A 16203-nucleotide genomic window follows, 5' to 3' on the forward strand; every position below is an offset into this window, starting at 1 on the left:
CATTATTGTCCTTCCAAAAGAAACATGATCACCCAACAAACGTTTAAGCAGTGGCGAATTCCTCAGTAGTTCACATTAATAAAGAGTCTGCCACAGGTGACATTTGGAGGACCATAAGGTGTTATAATATATTACTACTCTAGGCGATTTACAAAGCGAATTCTTTATTTTATTACAATGATTAAAGCCACATCTATCAAATGGGACGCGACGCCATTACCCATGCGCTGTACAGAAAATCAAAAAAGATGTTGAAATACAGGTGAAGGGGGAAATATTTCCCCCACTGATTTTTGCCTCTTTGCATCAGGAGAATTAGCTCGTTTTCATCTACACAGTCAATCTTAATGAAAGGTGGCCTGTGATCAGTGAAGCTTTCATACAAAAAAGGTCCTACGTCTCGTGATGGAGCCAGTTTCTTCTCGTTACTTGGCTCTCACTATAAACAGGATATTAATTCAACCAGAAAGCACAAGGTTACCTTTAATGTCACGGCGAAGGTGCTGTGATATCTGGACTGTGTGGCAGCATCGCCTAATGGAAAATGGTGCAGTAGCATGCAGTATTGAGTAGTTTCTCTAGGCTTATAGGATGTCATTCAAGTACTGCCATTCAGACAGGAGAGCCTGATAGCCTAAGTAGTTTGTGCTTTATCGGCTGTCATTTAATAGACATGCGCTACACAGACAAATGTTTTGGTGCTAGGATGCTTGTTGCTGAACACTACAGTTTTAACACTGTGTTTTCCGTTGCATTCGTTTACATTTGTACAGTTGCCACAAGGTTTCTACAGAAAGACACAGACCCAAACTAACACTAAATGTGCAAACATGAGTGTTGACTGACTAGAACATACTGTAAGTGTTCTCGGTTGGGTGATGAGTCATGTGACCGTGCTAAGAATGGAATGGAATCCCCGTATGTAGCCAGCGATTGGGTAATGGGTCGGATCTAAAACCACACAACAATATAAGCTAAAGTACAACTTTGAAAAATAATTTATTGCTTTTTTAAATACTTTTTCTTTCATTTATATTATTATTAATTATTTTTGTAATTACTGTGAATAATGTAAATATTATCAGCATGTATATATATTTTTTGAACATCAAATACAAGATTTAAAAAAAATTCTGGAAAGAAAATTGTAAACTTTTGTTTGGCATTCACATAATCAAGCGTGTGTGGAGCAACAAATCAGATTTTTACAGTGTGGTACAACAAAATACCTGCTAAATCATTTTATTGCTTCATGTTCTACGTGTATAAAGGAAAATAACGTGGTAGACATTTTGTCATGGCTGCAAACCACCGTTGTGGAGACAGAAATCACTTGGACAATGAGCAGCATATCTCATCCCACTGTTCGAGAAGATTGTTAAGAAAATGTTGATTGTTTCTGAAAGGCATAGAAAGAAATATTCCCACAAAACTGTTATTTATTGTTCATCTTACCACTGATTGTAAATTAAATAACAAAAATCTAATAACAATATAAATAGCTAAAATGTGTGAGGTACACCATGTGACATGGGAACCATAAATATTTTTGAGTCAAATATTAAAATAAATAGATAAATATGCATGGTTTATCCTGTTTAAACAGGTTAAACATAGTAGTAGTCTTTCCTCAAAGAGGGTAAAATTATCAAAACAAGAACCATAGAAATCATTGAAATCAAAATGAGTTGATACATACTGATCGTTTCAGAAATAATTCATAAAAATAATGGGGTTCGTTTTTTTACAATCATGAAAAAACACGTTAAAAATGCATTTTAGACTAGTTGTCTAAGGAAAAAACACTGAGAAACTTTAAACAAAAAACTATAAATGGTTAACTTTTTATCCCAACAAAATAAAGGTCAAAAAAGGAGATTTGTTGACATGCTCCCTCGAAATGAGCCTCCAACACATTTTTACAATCATGTCATGTCCTCTAAACTTCATGTAGGTGTACAATATGTTTTACATCATTGTAATAACTACAGATCGACATTCTTAATTAAGAAAATTTCTTCATCAAAAGGCTGCATTTTACAGTGCATAGCTGTAACAAATAAAGAACTTTGTCTGATATGTACACAAAAAAATACAACATATTTTGATCATATCTGTAAATACAGGGCTACATTTTTGTCCGAAAATGTAGACAGCATTGTTATCTCTCGTTAATAGTGTAACACCACGTCCAAACACCAGATTTTTAAAAAAGAAAAGAAAATCAGGCACAAAAAAAAAGAAAAAAGAAAAAGCCTGAACAACCTGCACATTTTCACCACTCAAAGCATTTGTTGGGTGTTTGTAGTGCTTGGAGAGAAAAATCTCATCAACGTCTTTGTCTTTCACTGACCGTTGTACAACAGTACAGCACACACATCTATCTGTACACAGGCTATGAGGATTCACTGGCTCTCCCGGTACTGTCTCTTCCCAGCTTCTTCAGAAGCTATGTTCATGTAAACATTGTTGTTAATATACTTTATATATATATATATATATATATAGGTCTATATATAGAGATTCATCTTTATATACTCTCTTACATAGAGTGTAAAACTTCTGGAAGTCTCGTAGTCGACGGACAGAAACATTAGTGAGGTATCAAGACATCCCTCTTTGTAGACAGCAGGTGACAGGGCAACTGTTACCTTCTCAGGCTGCACTGGGCCTCTTTCAGCAAGCTGTCGAAATCCATGGAGTCGTACTTGCTTTTAGTGGAGGCTGGATCAAAGTCGTCAGAATGGGAGTCTGAAACGAGAGATGGATATTGACGTCAGGGTTAAGCAGTCTAAGTGGTCTCCAATTCTTGTCACAAAATCACCTCTCACCTTTGTTTTGTTTTGCGTATTGAGGGGCAGTTTCCTGGACACATAAAGCATAGTCCGAGACTAAAAAGCATGGCAAGAATCTCCACTGAAATTCCTTTCAGTCCAGCACTAAGATGAATCTTTGTCCAGAACTGCCCCTAAATGTTTGACAACTTAAGTCATCGTGAATTAGTTATATTCTGAATACATCCATTTCAAAGGACGTTCAAACCATTTGACATAATCCTATAAACAACTGCAAATCTGTATGACTATCTGCATCTATGTGAAAGGACTCATCTGAATCGGTTGCTTTTCAATAAGTCTGAAAGCTATCTGTACCCCCCCCCCCCCTACAATGTTTCATATCTCCCCACAAATTAGATGTTTAGACACCATTCATCTTTACATCATTCAAAGGCTCAGGGTGGAAAATAAAGCTTTTCTGATACTGAGCGACAAAATCGTCAAAACTGAGCGAGCGGCAGGGGGCATTTATTTTGATTGGTCGGCGCGATAATAAATGTGTCTTATCTCTCGTGGCAGACAGCTTCACAAATGGGGCCCCCACACGGGCAGCAGCACGCTTTGAGAGCTTGAGAAATGGGAATGACCATGGCATGCAGGAGATGCCAGTCGTGATCTAATGCTATGGCCAAGGGGTACGCCGCGCACCTTGAGGGATGACAAATACCCATGTGCACTACTTAGAACTAATGGACAGTCAAAAAAAAAAAAATGAGACGAGACGAGAAAGCCAGGCAAGATTGAGAGGAGGAACTGAGGCCGCTACTGCATGACATTATTTAAGTTCCCTCGCTTTGAACAGGAAGTATTTTCCTCTCCCTTTCTTTTATCCTACTCCCGTCATGAGCAGTTTGGGATAAACTGGTCTTCCTCTCTAAAAAAAGAGAAGGAAGCAGAATGAAGGTCTTTCTTTTCATCCCGAAACTGATTAGTAGTGTCAGTCGTCAATGTCTTTCCTCAAGGGCCTGGGATTAACGCATCGTCGCTGTACAACTTCACAAACGTCCACGCCATGAATGCCACTGGTTTCAGGCCCGAGCCTCAGAAATAAACATTAACGTCTTTGTTCCTTGGAAGAACATTCCATTTCCTTTCCTCTGCTGTGACCTACTGACCTCCCAGTTCGCCCTGCATTAAACATTCCCCGCCCTACGCTTTGTCGTGGAACGAATGTCGAGTGGAAAATAGGATCAACAATACAAGCCCCACTTGGCATCTTAACCGCCATCATCAAATGGACCAAATGACACACAGACGAGCATCCATCTTGATGGACTGACTGACTCCGGCTATAGTGCTATTTAAACATCGCTCCCAGTGTCTACCGTCTGTTAATGATAGTGTGGCTATAGTAAAGAGAGGATGGAAAAAGGAGGGATGGAGACCCCACTTTCTGTTCTGGTTTTCAACAGGCGTCTACGTAGGGAGAAGCCAAGATTTGTCTCAGTGCCTTGCATTATTTATCAAATGCGTCATCCGGCACTATAGCCGTGTCCTTCTGAACAATGAGTGCAGTCTTTCGGGCGTATACGCTTTCTTTTTTCTGTGCATGCACTCGCACGTTGTGTACCTTTTCCTCAGATTAATCGACTAGCTCTACCCGTGCTTTTAAGTCGCCGGCACTTTGTAGGGCTGCCGCCATGAGGAGCCGACCCTGTGTCAGCGTCTGTGTCCAAAAGCATGAGGAAGAGAGTGCTGATTATTAGTCAATCAGGCCTCTGCTGTTAGGCTCCCTCCCTCCCTCCCTCCCTCCCTCCCTCGGTGGATGACACGCTGCTAGGGAACACAGCGAGGTCTTGCCTCTGTTGAACACCACAACAGCTGGCAACAGACGGAGGCTCACCCAGGAGGGTGGGGCTGAGGGGATTTAACCTTGCACCCCTCTTCCCTTCATCCCTCCCTCCCTCTCTCCTTCCATCTACCTACCTCTCTTTACCCTCCAGAGCATAAAATATACATGCCTGTATATAGGGTATCAAAACAAACCGCGGACTAGCTTTTAAAGGGCATCGTTCTCTTTCTTCCCAATTCCACACTTCTCGAGTATTGACTAAGTACAAAGATATAGGCTGTGAACAATTGAATGGAACAATGCCTCTCCATTCCTCAAGATATACTCCTATATGGGTGCTGGTTAAAGGGGAATTGTACACAGATTGACCCCTGAACTGTTTTTGCCCGTGATGACTGGAAGGTAGACTCTAACGCTTGAGGCAGGGTGATAAGAGTAAAAATAAGCTTTTTGGTTTTGAAAGGCATCATTCGAGCCTTTTTGCTTCCCGGCTTCCTGACCCTCCCCTCCATCCTTCACTCCCTTTGACAGTCTGCGTGTATTAGCAGAAGCTCCAGGGTTCTCCCGAGCAACAACAAAGCAGCACTTACCCAAGTCTGTATAATTCGATTTGCAGAACTGCTTTTGTCCACCGAAGCACAGCTCGAACTGGGGCTCGTTTGTCCGGCGCAAGGTGTGTCCGTTTTCAAGGGCAGCGACGGCGTCACAAGTGTAGCGGTAGGTGATGAAGCCAAAATTGTCCCTGCGGTCAAGAACAGAAAATGAAAAGTCAAACCAACAACGTCAGGTTCTCTTCTGGTAGCGGACATCCAGACTATTTATATGCAAAAGAGAAATCAATAAAAATTTATCTTTGGGGCTTTTTATAGGCTAGGGATAGATAGGATAACAGACATGACTGGAATGCAAAAAAGCACCCTCCTGCCCTGCGTCTACTCCTGACTTTGACATAGAAGTCGATGCAAAGCCCAAAGTTTTCTGTGTTCCACCTAACCCAGAGGGTAGAAATGAAGGGAACGATGTACTACAATGAATCCTATTACACCCCCCCCATAAACCCAGCACACAAACACACACATGCGAGCACACAGTCCCGGGGCCTTACCCGTCATCTCTCAGGTTCACGGCACACTCTTCGATCTCGCCGAAGACTTCAAAGCGCCGCTTCAGCTCGGTCCGCGTGCTGTCGGACCTCAGTCTCCCCACGTACACCACCCGTCTCTCCTCCTGCTCATTAACGGAGAGAGAGAGGGAGAGAGATTAAAGGAGGAGTGTAATTCCTCTCCTTTCTGCTGTTCCCTCCCCTTCAGGCCCACTCGGTGGCCGTAATGAACTACTCGGAACTCCTGATGGCGAGCGCTGACTCGAGGCCACCCTTTTGTCACATCGCTCTTGTTTTTTTCCCCCGTTGATTGGTCGGGCTGTGCTAAATACCTCCTCTTATCTGATAGGACAGATTCGTTATGGTCCCTTGTCTTTTTTCTTTTTTCCCCCCTAGCCTTTATAGAACCGTATACATTAAGACTATCAGAGTTTTGCTCGTCCTCTTTCGTTTTGTGGTCTGAGAACCTAAAATGAGCCAATGAGTTGTTTGGTATTACACAACTTAAGAAGCCTGTATCTGTAGTCAAAAGAGGACAAATGCATTTTTAAGTGTCCTTCAATTATGGGTAACTGTTGCACTAGAGAATTAGACCTCTCGCTTGGCTCTGAATATCAGACAATAAGCTGCCGTTACACAAACACCATTAAAGAAACCTGTACGAAACACCATTACTAAGAACAGGCCGTGGGGGAGAAAACACCATTACTAAGAACAGGCCGTGGGGGAGAAAACACCATTACTAAGAACAGGCCGTGGGGGAGAAAACACCATTACTAAGAACAGGCCGTGGGGGAGAAAACACCATTTTCCACGAACCACAAAGGACACAAAGGTCACACCGGCATAATTTAGACCTACCGCACGAGGCTGCAATTATGGTTGTGGGAGCAATTTAATTGCATCTGCTAATCATATAATGCAGAACAAGCCTCTAGGCTGTTGTATCACTGGAATTATTTATTCACTCATTTACTTGCCATTACTGGGGCGAGTCTATAGAGATCCATTCAAATGTTGAATGCTACCCCGGGGCCACTGGTAACTGATACATGTAAATCAGTCACCTGGTAGTGAAACTCGAAGTTCACCTCCGCAAAGAACCTAGACTAAGGTTCTGTTCCAAATAGCACCCTACTCCCTACATAGTGCACTACTTTTGAGCAGAGCTTTATGGGCCCTGGTCAAAAGTAGTGCACTAAACTCAGCAAAAAAAGAAACATCCCCTTTTCAGGACCCTGTCTTTCAAAGATAATTCGTAAAAATCCAAATACCTTCACAGATATTCATTGTAAAGGGTTTAAACACTGTTTCCCATGCTTGTTCACTGAACCATAAACAATTAATGAACATGCACCTGTGCACCTCTTAACGGTCGTTAAGACACTCACTGCTTACAGACGGTGGGAAAATACAGTCACAGTTATGAAAACTTAGGACACTAAAGAGGCCTTTCTACTGACTCTGAAAAACACCAAAAGAAAGATGCCCAGGGTCCCTGCCCATCTGTGTGAATGTGCCTTAGGCATGCTGAAAGGAGGCATGAGGACTGCAGATGTGGCCAGGGCAATAAACTGCAATGTCCGTACTGTGAGACGCCTAAGACAACGCTACAGGGAGACAGGACGGACAACTGATCGTCCTCGCAGTGGCAGACCACGTGTAATAACACCTGAACAGGATCATCCGAACATCACACCTGCGTGACAGGTACAGGATGGCAACAACAACTGCCCGAGTTACACCAGGAACGCACAATCCCTACATCGGTGCTCAGACTGTCCGCAATAGGCTGAGAGAGGCTGGACTGAGGGCCTGTAGACCTGTTGTAAGGCAGGTCCTCACCAGACATCACCGGCAACAACGTCGCCTATGGGCACAAACCCACCGTTGCTGGACCAGAAAGGAAGGGCAAAAAGTGCTCTTCACTGACAGGTCGAGGTTCTGTCTCCCCATAGGGTGATGGTCGGATTCACGTTTTTTGTCGAAGGAATGAGTGTTACACAGACGCCTGTACTCTGGAGTGGGATCAATTTGGAGGTGGAGGGTCCGTCATGGTCTGAGGCGGTGTGTCACAGCATCATCGGACTGAGCTTGGTGTCATTGCAGGAAATCTCAACGCTATGTGTTACAGGGAAGACATCCTCCTCCCTCATGTGGTACCCTTCCTGCAGGCTCATCCTGACATTACCCTCCAGCATGACAATGGCACCAGCCATTCCGTTCGTTATGTGTGTGATTTCCTGCAAGACAGGAATGTCAGTGTTCTGCCATGGCCAGCGAAGAGCCCGGATCTCAATCCCATTGAGCACGTTGGATCGGAGGGTGAGGGCTAGGGCCATTCCCCCCAGAAATGTCCGGGAACTTGCAGGCGCCTTGGTGGAAGAGTGGGGTAACATCTCACAGCACGAACTGGCAAATCTGGTGCAGTCCACGAGGAGGAGATGCACTGCAGTACTTAATGCAGCTGGTGGCCACACCAGATACTGACTGTTACTTTTGATTTTGACCCCCCCTTTGTTCAGGGACACATTGTTCAATTTCTGTTAGTCACATGTCTGTGGAACTTGTTCAGTTTATGTCTCAGTTGTTGAATCTTGTTACGTTCATACAAATATTTACACATGTTAAGTTTACTGAAAATAAATGCAGTTGACAGTGAGAGAACGTTTCTTTTTTTGCTGAGTTTATATAGGGAATAGGGTGCCTTATGGGATACATTCTAAATGGTAAGACATGCGCTCCAATCCTCAGAAAAATACAAATGAACCGTAATATTCAGTATTGTTATTTTTTCTTCTCCTCCCTTCACATACAGTGTGAGACAAAGTGTTTGCTGAATTAGGGATTTAGATGCTGACAATTGAAAAATACGCCGGCTTTCCGAGACGGCACCCCGAGGCTGGCCGTCTGTGTGTGTGTGTGTGTGTGTGTGTGTGTGTGTCTGTGTGTGTTGCCCTCGCATCATCTGGCCTCCCAAACCTCTACTGACAGCTTGGCTTTGCTGCCCGTAATTGTCTCACCTAAAATGTATGCAGGCCAAAGATAGCGTGTGTGCATTATTTGACGTGCACATTTATCATCCTGTGTTAGCATGTTTAAAATGTGTGCAATCTCACACAGAGACAGGCAGAGAACGGAGAATTGATATTCATCCCATTTTCATTGAATTTGAACTAGATCACTGGAAAGATTCCTTATTTAAACAGTGTACATTTCCATGGCAGTGAATTTCCTTTTTTTAGCCTTGTTCCCTCTCTCCCTCTCTTCCTGTTTCTAACATCTGCCCCTGTGGTGTGATTAATAAGATCCGACACCGTTCCCAGACGCTGGAGACTTTTAAAAATACACAACCCTGAGATAAAGAGGAAACGCGTGGAGCCCTGAATGATTCAGTGACTCACTTTGCATCTATTCATTCATTACAGAGGAACAGTAGGCAGCAGGCACGGCAACGAGCCCTCAACTGTCTGCCCTGTCTAGGTAGTGCAGAGGGTGTGTGAGACAGCGATGGGGCACAGCCGGGCTATATTAATACCAGGCTGCCATTAGAAGGACGAGAGAAAGACAGAGAGAGCGAGAGAGAGAGAGAGAGAGAGAGAGAAGGGGGGGTTGAGAGATGGGCAGAGAGATTCACTGAGTATACAAAACACGAAGGATACCTGCTCTTTCTGTGACAAAGACTGACCAGGTGAAAGCTATGATTCCTTATTGATGTCACTTGTAAATCCACTTCAAAATCAGTGTAGATGAAGGGGAGGAGAGAGGTTTAAGAAGTATTTTTAAGCCTTGAGACAATTGAGGCATGGATTGTGTATGTAAGTGCGTTTCAATGGGGTATGGTAGTAGGTGCCAGGCTGCTGGGTTTGTCTCACTCAACAGTTTCCCGTTTGTATCAAGAATGGTCCACCACCCAAAGGACATCCAGCCAACTTGCCACAATGTTGGGAAGCATTGCAGTCAACATGCGCCACCATCATGGTGGAACGCTTTTGACACCTTGTAGAGTCCACGCCCCGACGAGTTGAGGCTGTTCTGAGGTGCAACTCAATATTAGGAAGGTGTTCCTAATGTTTGAAATACTCAGAATATAAGACAAAATGACAGGGGAACTCACTATTGCTTTTTCCCTTTGCCTCTCCCTCTGCTCAGCCCTCTCAAACTCCCTCTTCTGGTAGTCCTGGCGATACTCCTCCCGCTTCAGACACTCGTGCTGGTATTCCTCGTAGCTGTCGTACCTGCGGAGGGACCAAACCAAACCCATCACTTTCACTGTCCTCCACCGCCCTTCCGCTGTCCTTCCAACATCTGCCCTTCATTTTCACGTCCGCACTTCTAAAACGTATCGGCCGAAACCCCACCAAGGAGTTGGGCTAAATGACCCCCCTCCCGGAGGGGTGGAGAAACAAACAAAGGCATTAATAAGAAGATGCCTTCTCCTGGTCGTAAAGGTTATGGATCCTGCAGGAGAGGCCCACGGGAGAGAGCGGGTGAGATGCACAGTAGAGAGCTGGACAGCTGCCACTGTCAGCCCTACTTCACATCATTACTTTCAGCTTAGTTAGAGCTTCATCCGGGGAGAAAAAGTGCAACTTTCGTCAGATGTGGCCATGCATTGGAGAGATGGGAAAATAGGACTTTGGGCTTGTCTGGTGTCATCGGGCAAATCAATGGCTAAGGAAGGAGTGCCCATATTCAACACCGTGATCCACAATCGTGCTGGTTTTCAGTCAATACATATTTTTGGTTACAAGGCAAGGATGAAAACTAACTTCAATTGAAGGAACTGGATCATGAGGGACCCGAGCTGTTTACCCCTGGTTTAGTGTAAGGGATGTGTTGAACCCTTACCGTGGCCTGCGACTGAGGGGGGATCTGGACTGTGAGTGAGGGCTTTTGTGGGTCCTGGACCGCAAAGTGCTGGAGTCCATGTTGTGGCGAGACCTGCAAAAACAGAATACATATTAATCACCAAGATGTCAATCATCTGGAGTCTAATAATAAAGTATTGTCTAAATGTAACTGTGCATTCTGCGTAATTCAGTCTTATCGACTGCGAGCATTATTTCAATAAATTAAATCATATCTGAGATGGGTATCTGTGAATCCGATAAAATTGTCTAGACATACTTAGGCATTCCTCATTCATCATATCCTTTCCTTACAAGATGACAGAGCCACACTGTCAAATCTGACCATTTAAAAAAAACCACAAAGTCCTAATATATTCAGCAATATTTTCAGAACGCTTTTCCCAAGTTTGACTGAATTTGACTTCCTTCACTCTTCCCCTCCACAGTGCAGCTGGGTTTAAATGTTCTCACCTTTCCTCCCACCAGGGCCAGTATGTACTGTACAAGCACCACGTATCTATGTTAAATGAGGGGAAGTTCCTTAGGCCCCGCGGCCAAACGCTAAAGTTAGTATCCCGATAGAGTACAGGCTCTTTAGCTCCCATTGCTTTATTATTGAACTGATGCTGAAGAAGGGAGACTTGAATAATAGAAGGAGAGAAGTTAGGCTATGGTCCAACGTCCACAGAGTTAAGGAAGTGGAGAGTTTGAAAAGAGAGAGGGGGAGTAGAGAGACTTGAGGACATTTTGTTGAACATTTTTCACAGAGTTCTTGAGATACTCGGGTATCCCTGACCTTTTACGAGGTTACTTTTTCCCCGCTGTTCTTCTTTCAACCTCTAACCTGGACATCTTTAGCAACCTTTAGCAACCTAGTGTCTCTGTGTACTGTATCATAACGTTGGCGATAGTCCTCAGCCTGAATGATTTATCAAGGATATACTGCAAAACAGAAGGCAAAGCTCACCTCCATTGAGACTGACCTTTCAGTAACCCAGCAAACCAATTTGGGGGAAGTGAATGAATAGTCTATCCAGTTTGCAAGGCACTCAATGCAAGACTGCTGAAAGTATACCTACTGTATATCCGTTCCCTTTGCTCTGATCAAAGGGAACCATGGGAAATGTAGTTTTTCCTGGGCTGCTGTGATGATGCACATTGTTTTCAGAGGAGGGGATAAAGAACTAAACTCCGCAGATTTGGCTTTCATCTCTGGGGACAAAGAAGGGGTCTCGCCTGGCGCTCAATGAAACAACAGCTGCTGCCTAAAACAACACGCGCCACATCAAATAGTAGATCCCGGGAAAACGGAGGTGGGAATGAGAGTGACAAAACGCTCCGATAACAGTCATTGCCAGGGGAAAGGAGGCTTTGACAACGTTGAAGCAACCAAAGCACAACACCTCAGGCGCCGCTCATTTTCCTAGTTGCCGCCTTCTCTGATATACAGTTTTGATCTCACAGTTTGACTAACACACCAAACCTCCTCGTCTGGTATCTGCTAGTGGAACCCTGGGTCTGCATGTACAAGCTTCTCAGAGTATGAGTACTGATATAGGATCAGTTTCCTCAGTTAGATCACAATGAATAAGATTACATGTACAGGAGGGGCCTGATCCTAGATCAGCACTCCGACCCTGAGAAGTGTGAGACATATGGCCTCTGCTCTGTAGTTAAGCACTGAGACGGTTGAGCTTGGCTAGCCTCACTACACCAGCCTAACACAATCCACCGTCTAGTAGTCCAGCCAGGAAGGATTCTCCCTGGCCCCGTCACACTCTCTCCTGTTGTTAAAGCCTCTTTCACCAGGAACATAACAAGACTTCTCTGTGGTTGGGGATGCAGAAGCAGCTAGAGGCCCCATTCCGGGGAGACTGGAGAGCCTCATACCGCAGGGCCTATCCTCTCCTGACACCGTCTCTGACGGCTGAGGAGACCTGTTAACACGACTGAGCTGTCCACCTCCTGCCGGGAGCACCGTCAGAGCCGGCCATAACGCTTAGGCAACGTTCAAACAACAGAAGGGAAACGTCTCCCACCAGGAGGGAACGTGCTAGTTGGCTGTATTCCTATATTCACACTGGCAGGCTACTTAGAATGAAGCTAAGCAGTAGATATTTTGGGCATGATGTCTAAGTGGTGTGGTAGTACGGACATGGGAACCTAGCCACAGTGAGTAGAGGGTTTACTCACCTGGAGGAGGGGCGTCCGTCAGGCGAGCTGGAGAGGGAGCGCCTCCGGTGGTGGGAGGAAGAACTGCGGGATCGGGATCGGGAGTGAGAGCGGGAGGAGGGGGAGCCCGAGTGGGGCCAGTGGAAGTGTCTGGGGGAGAGGAGGAGGGAGGAGGGGGGCGAGACGGAGCCCCGTGAGGGGGAGCAGCTGGACAGCGAGCAGGACGGCGAGCAGGACTCGAAAAGCAGGTCCAAAGGGATGCCCTCCCAGGGGTAGAGGAAGTGCCCCTCGACGCCTTGACCCTCCAGCTCCTCGTGGAAGGGAGAGAGGCCTGGGTGCAGGTACCCAGTAGAACCAGACCCAGAACTAGGGAGCTTGGGGTAGTTCTCGTACCCAGCAGGGCTCTCTTTGGAGGTCTGCAGGGCTCCGGCCATCTCCCCTCCTCCCCGTCTCCCCTCCTCCACCACCACCTCCTCCCCCTTCTCACCCTGGCTATAGATGGCTTGCTGGGGGCGGCCAAAGTGCTTGTTGAGCTCCGCCCGGATATCCTGGTCTCGCAGGGGCTGCTTCCTGCTGGCAGAGTGCTGGTCCCCTTCTGGGGTCTGTGGTGGGTGTGGTTTGTCCTGGATGATGGGGGTCCGGTCCTGCCCCCGAGCCTCCTTACCCACAGGGGAAGAGCTCTGCTGCTGCTGCAACTGCTTGGCCAAAGAGGATGAAGATGGAGGAGGAGATGTAGAGGATGAAGAGGAGGAGGAGGGTGGCATGGCTGAGTCCTTACATTCCACATGCCTGTCCTCCGCCACACCCGGATTGGGCTTCAGAGGGGTTGTCGTAGTAATCGTCATGGTAACGGTAGCGTTAGCCGCATTAGTGTTAGCGCCGGCGGCAGGGTCCTGTTTTGTGCTGGTCGCCGTGGACTGACAATAGTCGTGGTCACCGTAGCAGCGAGGCTGGACACTCCGCTTGTTGTTGCCGCAGCAGCGCTCCTCCTTGCAGCCCCCTGTCGTCGCAGCAACCACAGAGGTGGGGAGGGCAGTGGACGCTTTGCTTAGCTGGGCGTACAGCTCAGTCTGCTCTGGGCCCTTCCTGCCTGGGGCCGAGGTTGGGGCTAGGGGCCTGCAGGGTTTCGCCTCGCTCAGCCGAGCCCTCTTGCACGCCAGGGCAGATGGGGAGCATGAAGACAACTTGGTTTTGATCGATGCTTTGAAAGGGTTCTCTTGACTGACTTTGTGGGGGGGCGTGGTAGGTGGTGTCAAACCTGGAGAGAGAGAGAGAGAGAGAGAGAGAGAGAGAGAGAGAGAGAGAGAGAGAGAGAGAGAGAGAGAGAGAGGGGGTCGATAAAAGAGAATGGAAATATAATGCATTCTTCCTCCCAACCTTCCACCCTCTCCTCGCACTCCCTACAACCTGTTTAAAGACAGTGGACACACACAGGGGTTGATTAAAATATTCACTTTCATCCCTGGTCCTAATCCTGATCCGTATTTTATTGCAATCTTGACAGATTAATGCAATGCTCTGTGTAATTTAATATGGTGGAGCCGCTACACGGCTCGGCTACCACCGCCATCCCTCCCTGACCTTGGACCATCCCTCATTCAGGAAGAAAAGAAAAACATTGGCAGCAGACAAACATCCTCCTCGAAGTGGAGCGTCCTTCGAACATGTAACCGTCAAATCTAGCCGACACGTTGGACGATGGCCAAGCGATTTCAATAAAAGCAAAGGCCTTTTGGCTCAGTTTTGAAAATCTATCACAAGTGTCCTATGTTTTGGGCTTCTGCTCTCTACTGCAAGTCAAGGTGGTGAGATATGTCAGGCAGCGAGATGTGTCAGTTTTCGGCACTGCATGTTGCTATAGCGTGCCACTGTGCTGTCATATGATAGTGGCGGCTTGGTGCGGGGGAGATGTCTGACTGGTAATGGAGGCTCAGTGTCTGCCGGGGGAATGGGTTGTCATTTTTCTCAGATCCTGCTTGCCTCTCTGTGGCTCGTGCCGAACCCGACCCCTCCTGACAAGTTTACGAGCCGACAGATGGCAGTTATATGGGAAGTCCTGAGATGGGCCTGCTTTATAGCATTGTTAACTATCACGCAAACAACCAGCGCTAGGTAGGCAGTCCCTTTCCTTCTGTCTCCCTCTCGTCTCTTCCCTCTTTTTTCCCGTTCTGTCTCCCACTCCGGTTCAATCTCTCGTTCTCTGTCTCTCTAGTTGGATCTCTCGTTCTCTGTCTCTCTGGTTCAATCTCTCGTTCTCTGTCTCTCTGGTTCAATCTCTCGTTCTCTGTCTCTCTGGTTCAATCTCTCGTTATCTGTCTCTCCGGTTCGATCTCTCATTCTCCGTCTCTCCGGTTCGATCTCTCGTTCTCCGTCTCTCCGGTTCGATCTCTCGTTCTCTGTCTCTCTAGTTGGATCTCTCGTTCTCTGTCTCTCTGGTTCAATCTCTCGTTCTCTGTCTCTCTGGTTCAATCTCTCGTTCTCTGTCTCTCTGGTTCAATCTCTCGTTCTCTGTCTCTCTGGTTCAATCTCTCGTTCTCTGTCTCTCTGGTTCAATCTCTCGTTCTCTGTCTCTCTGGTTCAATCTCTCGTTCTCTGTCTCTCTGGTTCAATCTCTCGTTCTCTGTCTCTCTGGTTCAATCTCTCGTTCTCCGTCTCTCTGGTTCAATCTCTCGTTCTCTGTCTCTCTGGTTCAATCTCTCGTTCTCCGTCTCTCTGGTTCAATCTCTCGTTCTCCGTCTCTCTGGTTCAATCTCTCGTTCTCCGTCTCTCTGGTTCAATCTCTCGTTCTCCGTCTCTCTGGTTCAATCTCTCGTTCCCTGTCTCTCTGGTTCAATCTCTGGTTCTCTGTCTCTCTGGTTCAATCTCTCGTTCTCTGTCTCTCTGGTTGGATCTGGTTCGATCTCTCGTTCTCTGTCTCTCTGGTTCGATCTCTCGTTCTCTGTCTCTCTGGTTCAATCTCTCGTTCTCTGTCTCTCTGGTTCAATCTCTCGTTCTCTGTCTCTCTGGTTGGCTCTCTCGTTCTCTGTCTCTCTGGTTCAATCTCTCGTTCTCTGTCTCTAACCATCTCTATTTTTTTACACTGTCCGTCTTTCTCCTCTAGACAAATACATAGGCATGCACACACGGACACACACACACACACACACACACAATAGTCACATACAGCCTCCTTCTCTGGAGTGGAGCTCAGGCACTTTGAACACCTACGCTCCCTGTCTTTGCCATTGTTATGAATGCACATCACTCTCCCTTGCAGTGAATTGCACCAAATGACAGCTATTAGTATCAAATCCTGTGTAAGAGTATTTACTGCTGAGGCTTGGAGCCTGAAAAAAAGAGAGGGAGAGAGAGAGAGAGAGAGAGACATAAAAATTCAGTTGCGGGGCCATTTCCTGAGTTTGGGCTCTCTAATCCAACCATCTTATCATCTAGACTTATCTGGATTTT

At 46.3% G+C, this 16203-nt stretch overlaps 1 protein-coding gene across 7 annotated transcripts in view; it reads right to left on the bottom strand.

Moving 5' to 3' along the window:
* Positions 1–300: 300 nt before the first annotated feature.
* LOC110500614 (peroxisome proliferator-activated receptor gamma coactivator 1-alpha) overlaps positions 301–16203 on the bottom strand; it is a 59442-nt gene continuing 43539 nt past the window's right edge. For 4 of the 7 annotated variants that reach the window (XM_036958077.1, XM_036958074.1, XM_036958075.1 and 1 more), the window contains exons 8-14: positions 12778–14014; positions 10583–10675; positions 9849–9969; positions 5735–5859; positions 5220–5371; positions 2652–2751; positions 301–1399 (exon numbers count right to left, since the gene is read on the bottom strand). In XM_036958077.1, the coding sequence (XP_036813972.1) occupies positions 1330–1399; positions 2652–2751; positions 5220–5371; positions 5735–5859; positions 9849–9969; positions 10583–10675; positions 12778–14014 (1898 nt within the window). In that variant the 3' untranslated portion in view covers positions 301–1329. The remainder of the gene's footprint in view (positions 1400–2651; positions 2752–5219; positions 5372–5734; positions 5860–9848; positions 9970–10582; positions 10676–12777; positions 14015–16203) is intronic. The other 3 variants (XM_036958078.1, XM_036958076.1, XM_036958073.1) reach the window with 1 other exon arrangement.

Source organism: Oncorhynchus mykiss, chromosome 21, assembly GCF_013265735.2.
Source record: "Oncorhynchus mykiss isolate Arlee chromosome 21, USDA_OmykA_1.1, whole genome shotgun sequence".
Taxonomy (NCBI): Eukaryota; Metazoa; Chordata; class Actinopteri; order Salmoniformes; family Salmonidae; genus Oncorhynchus; species Oncorhynchus mykiss.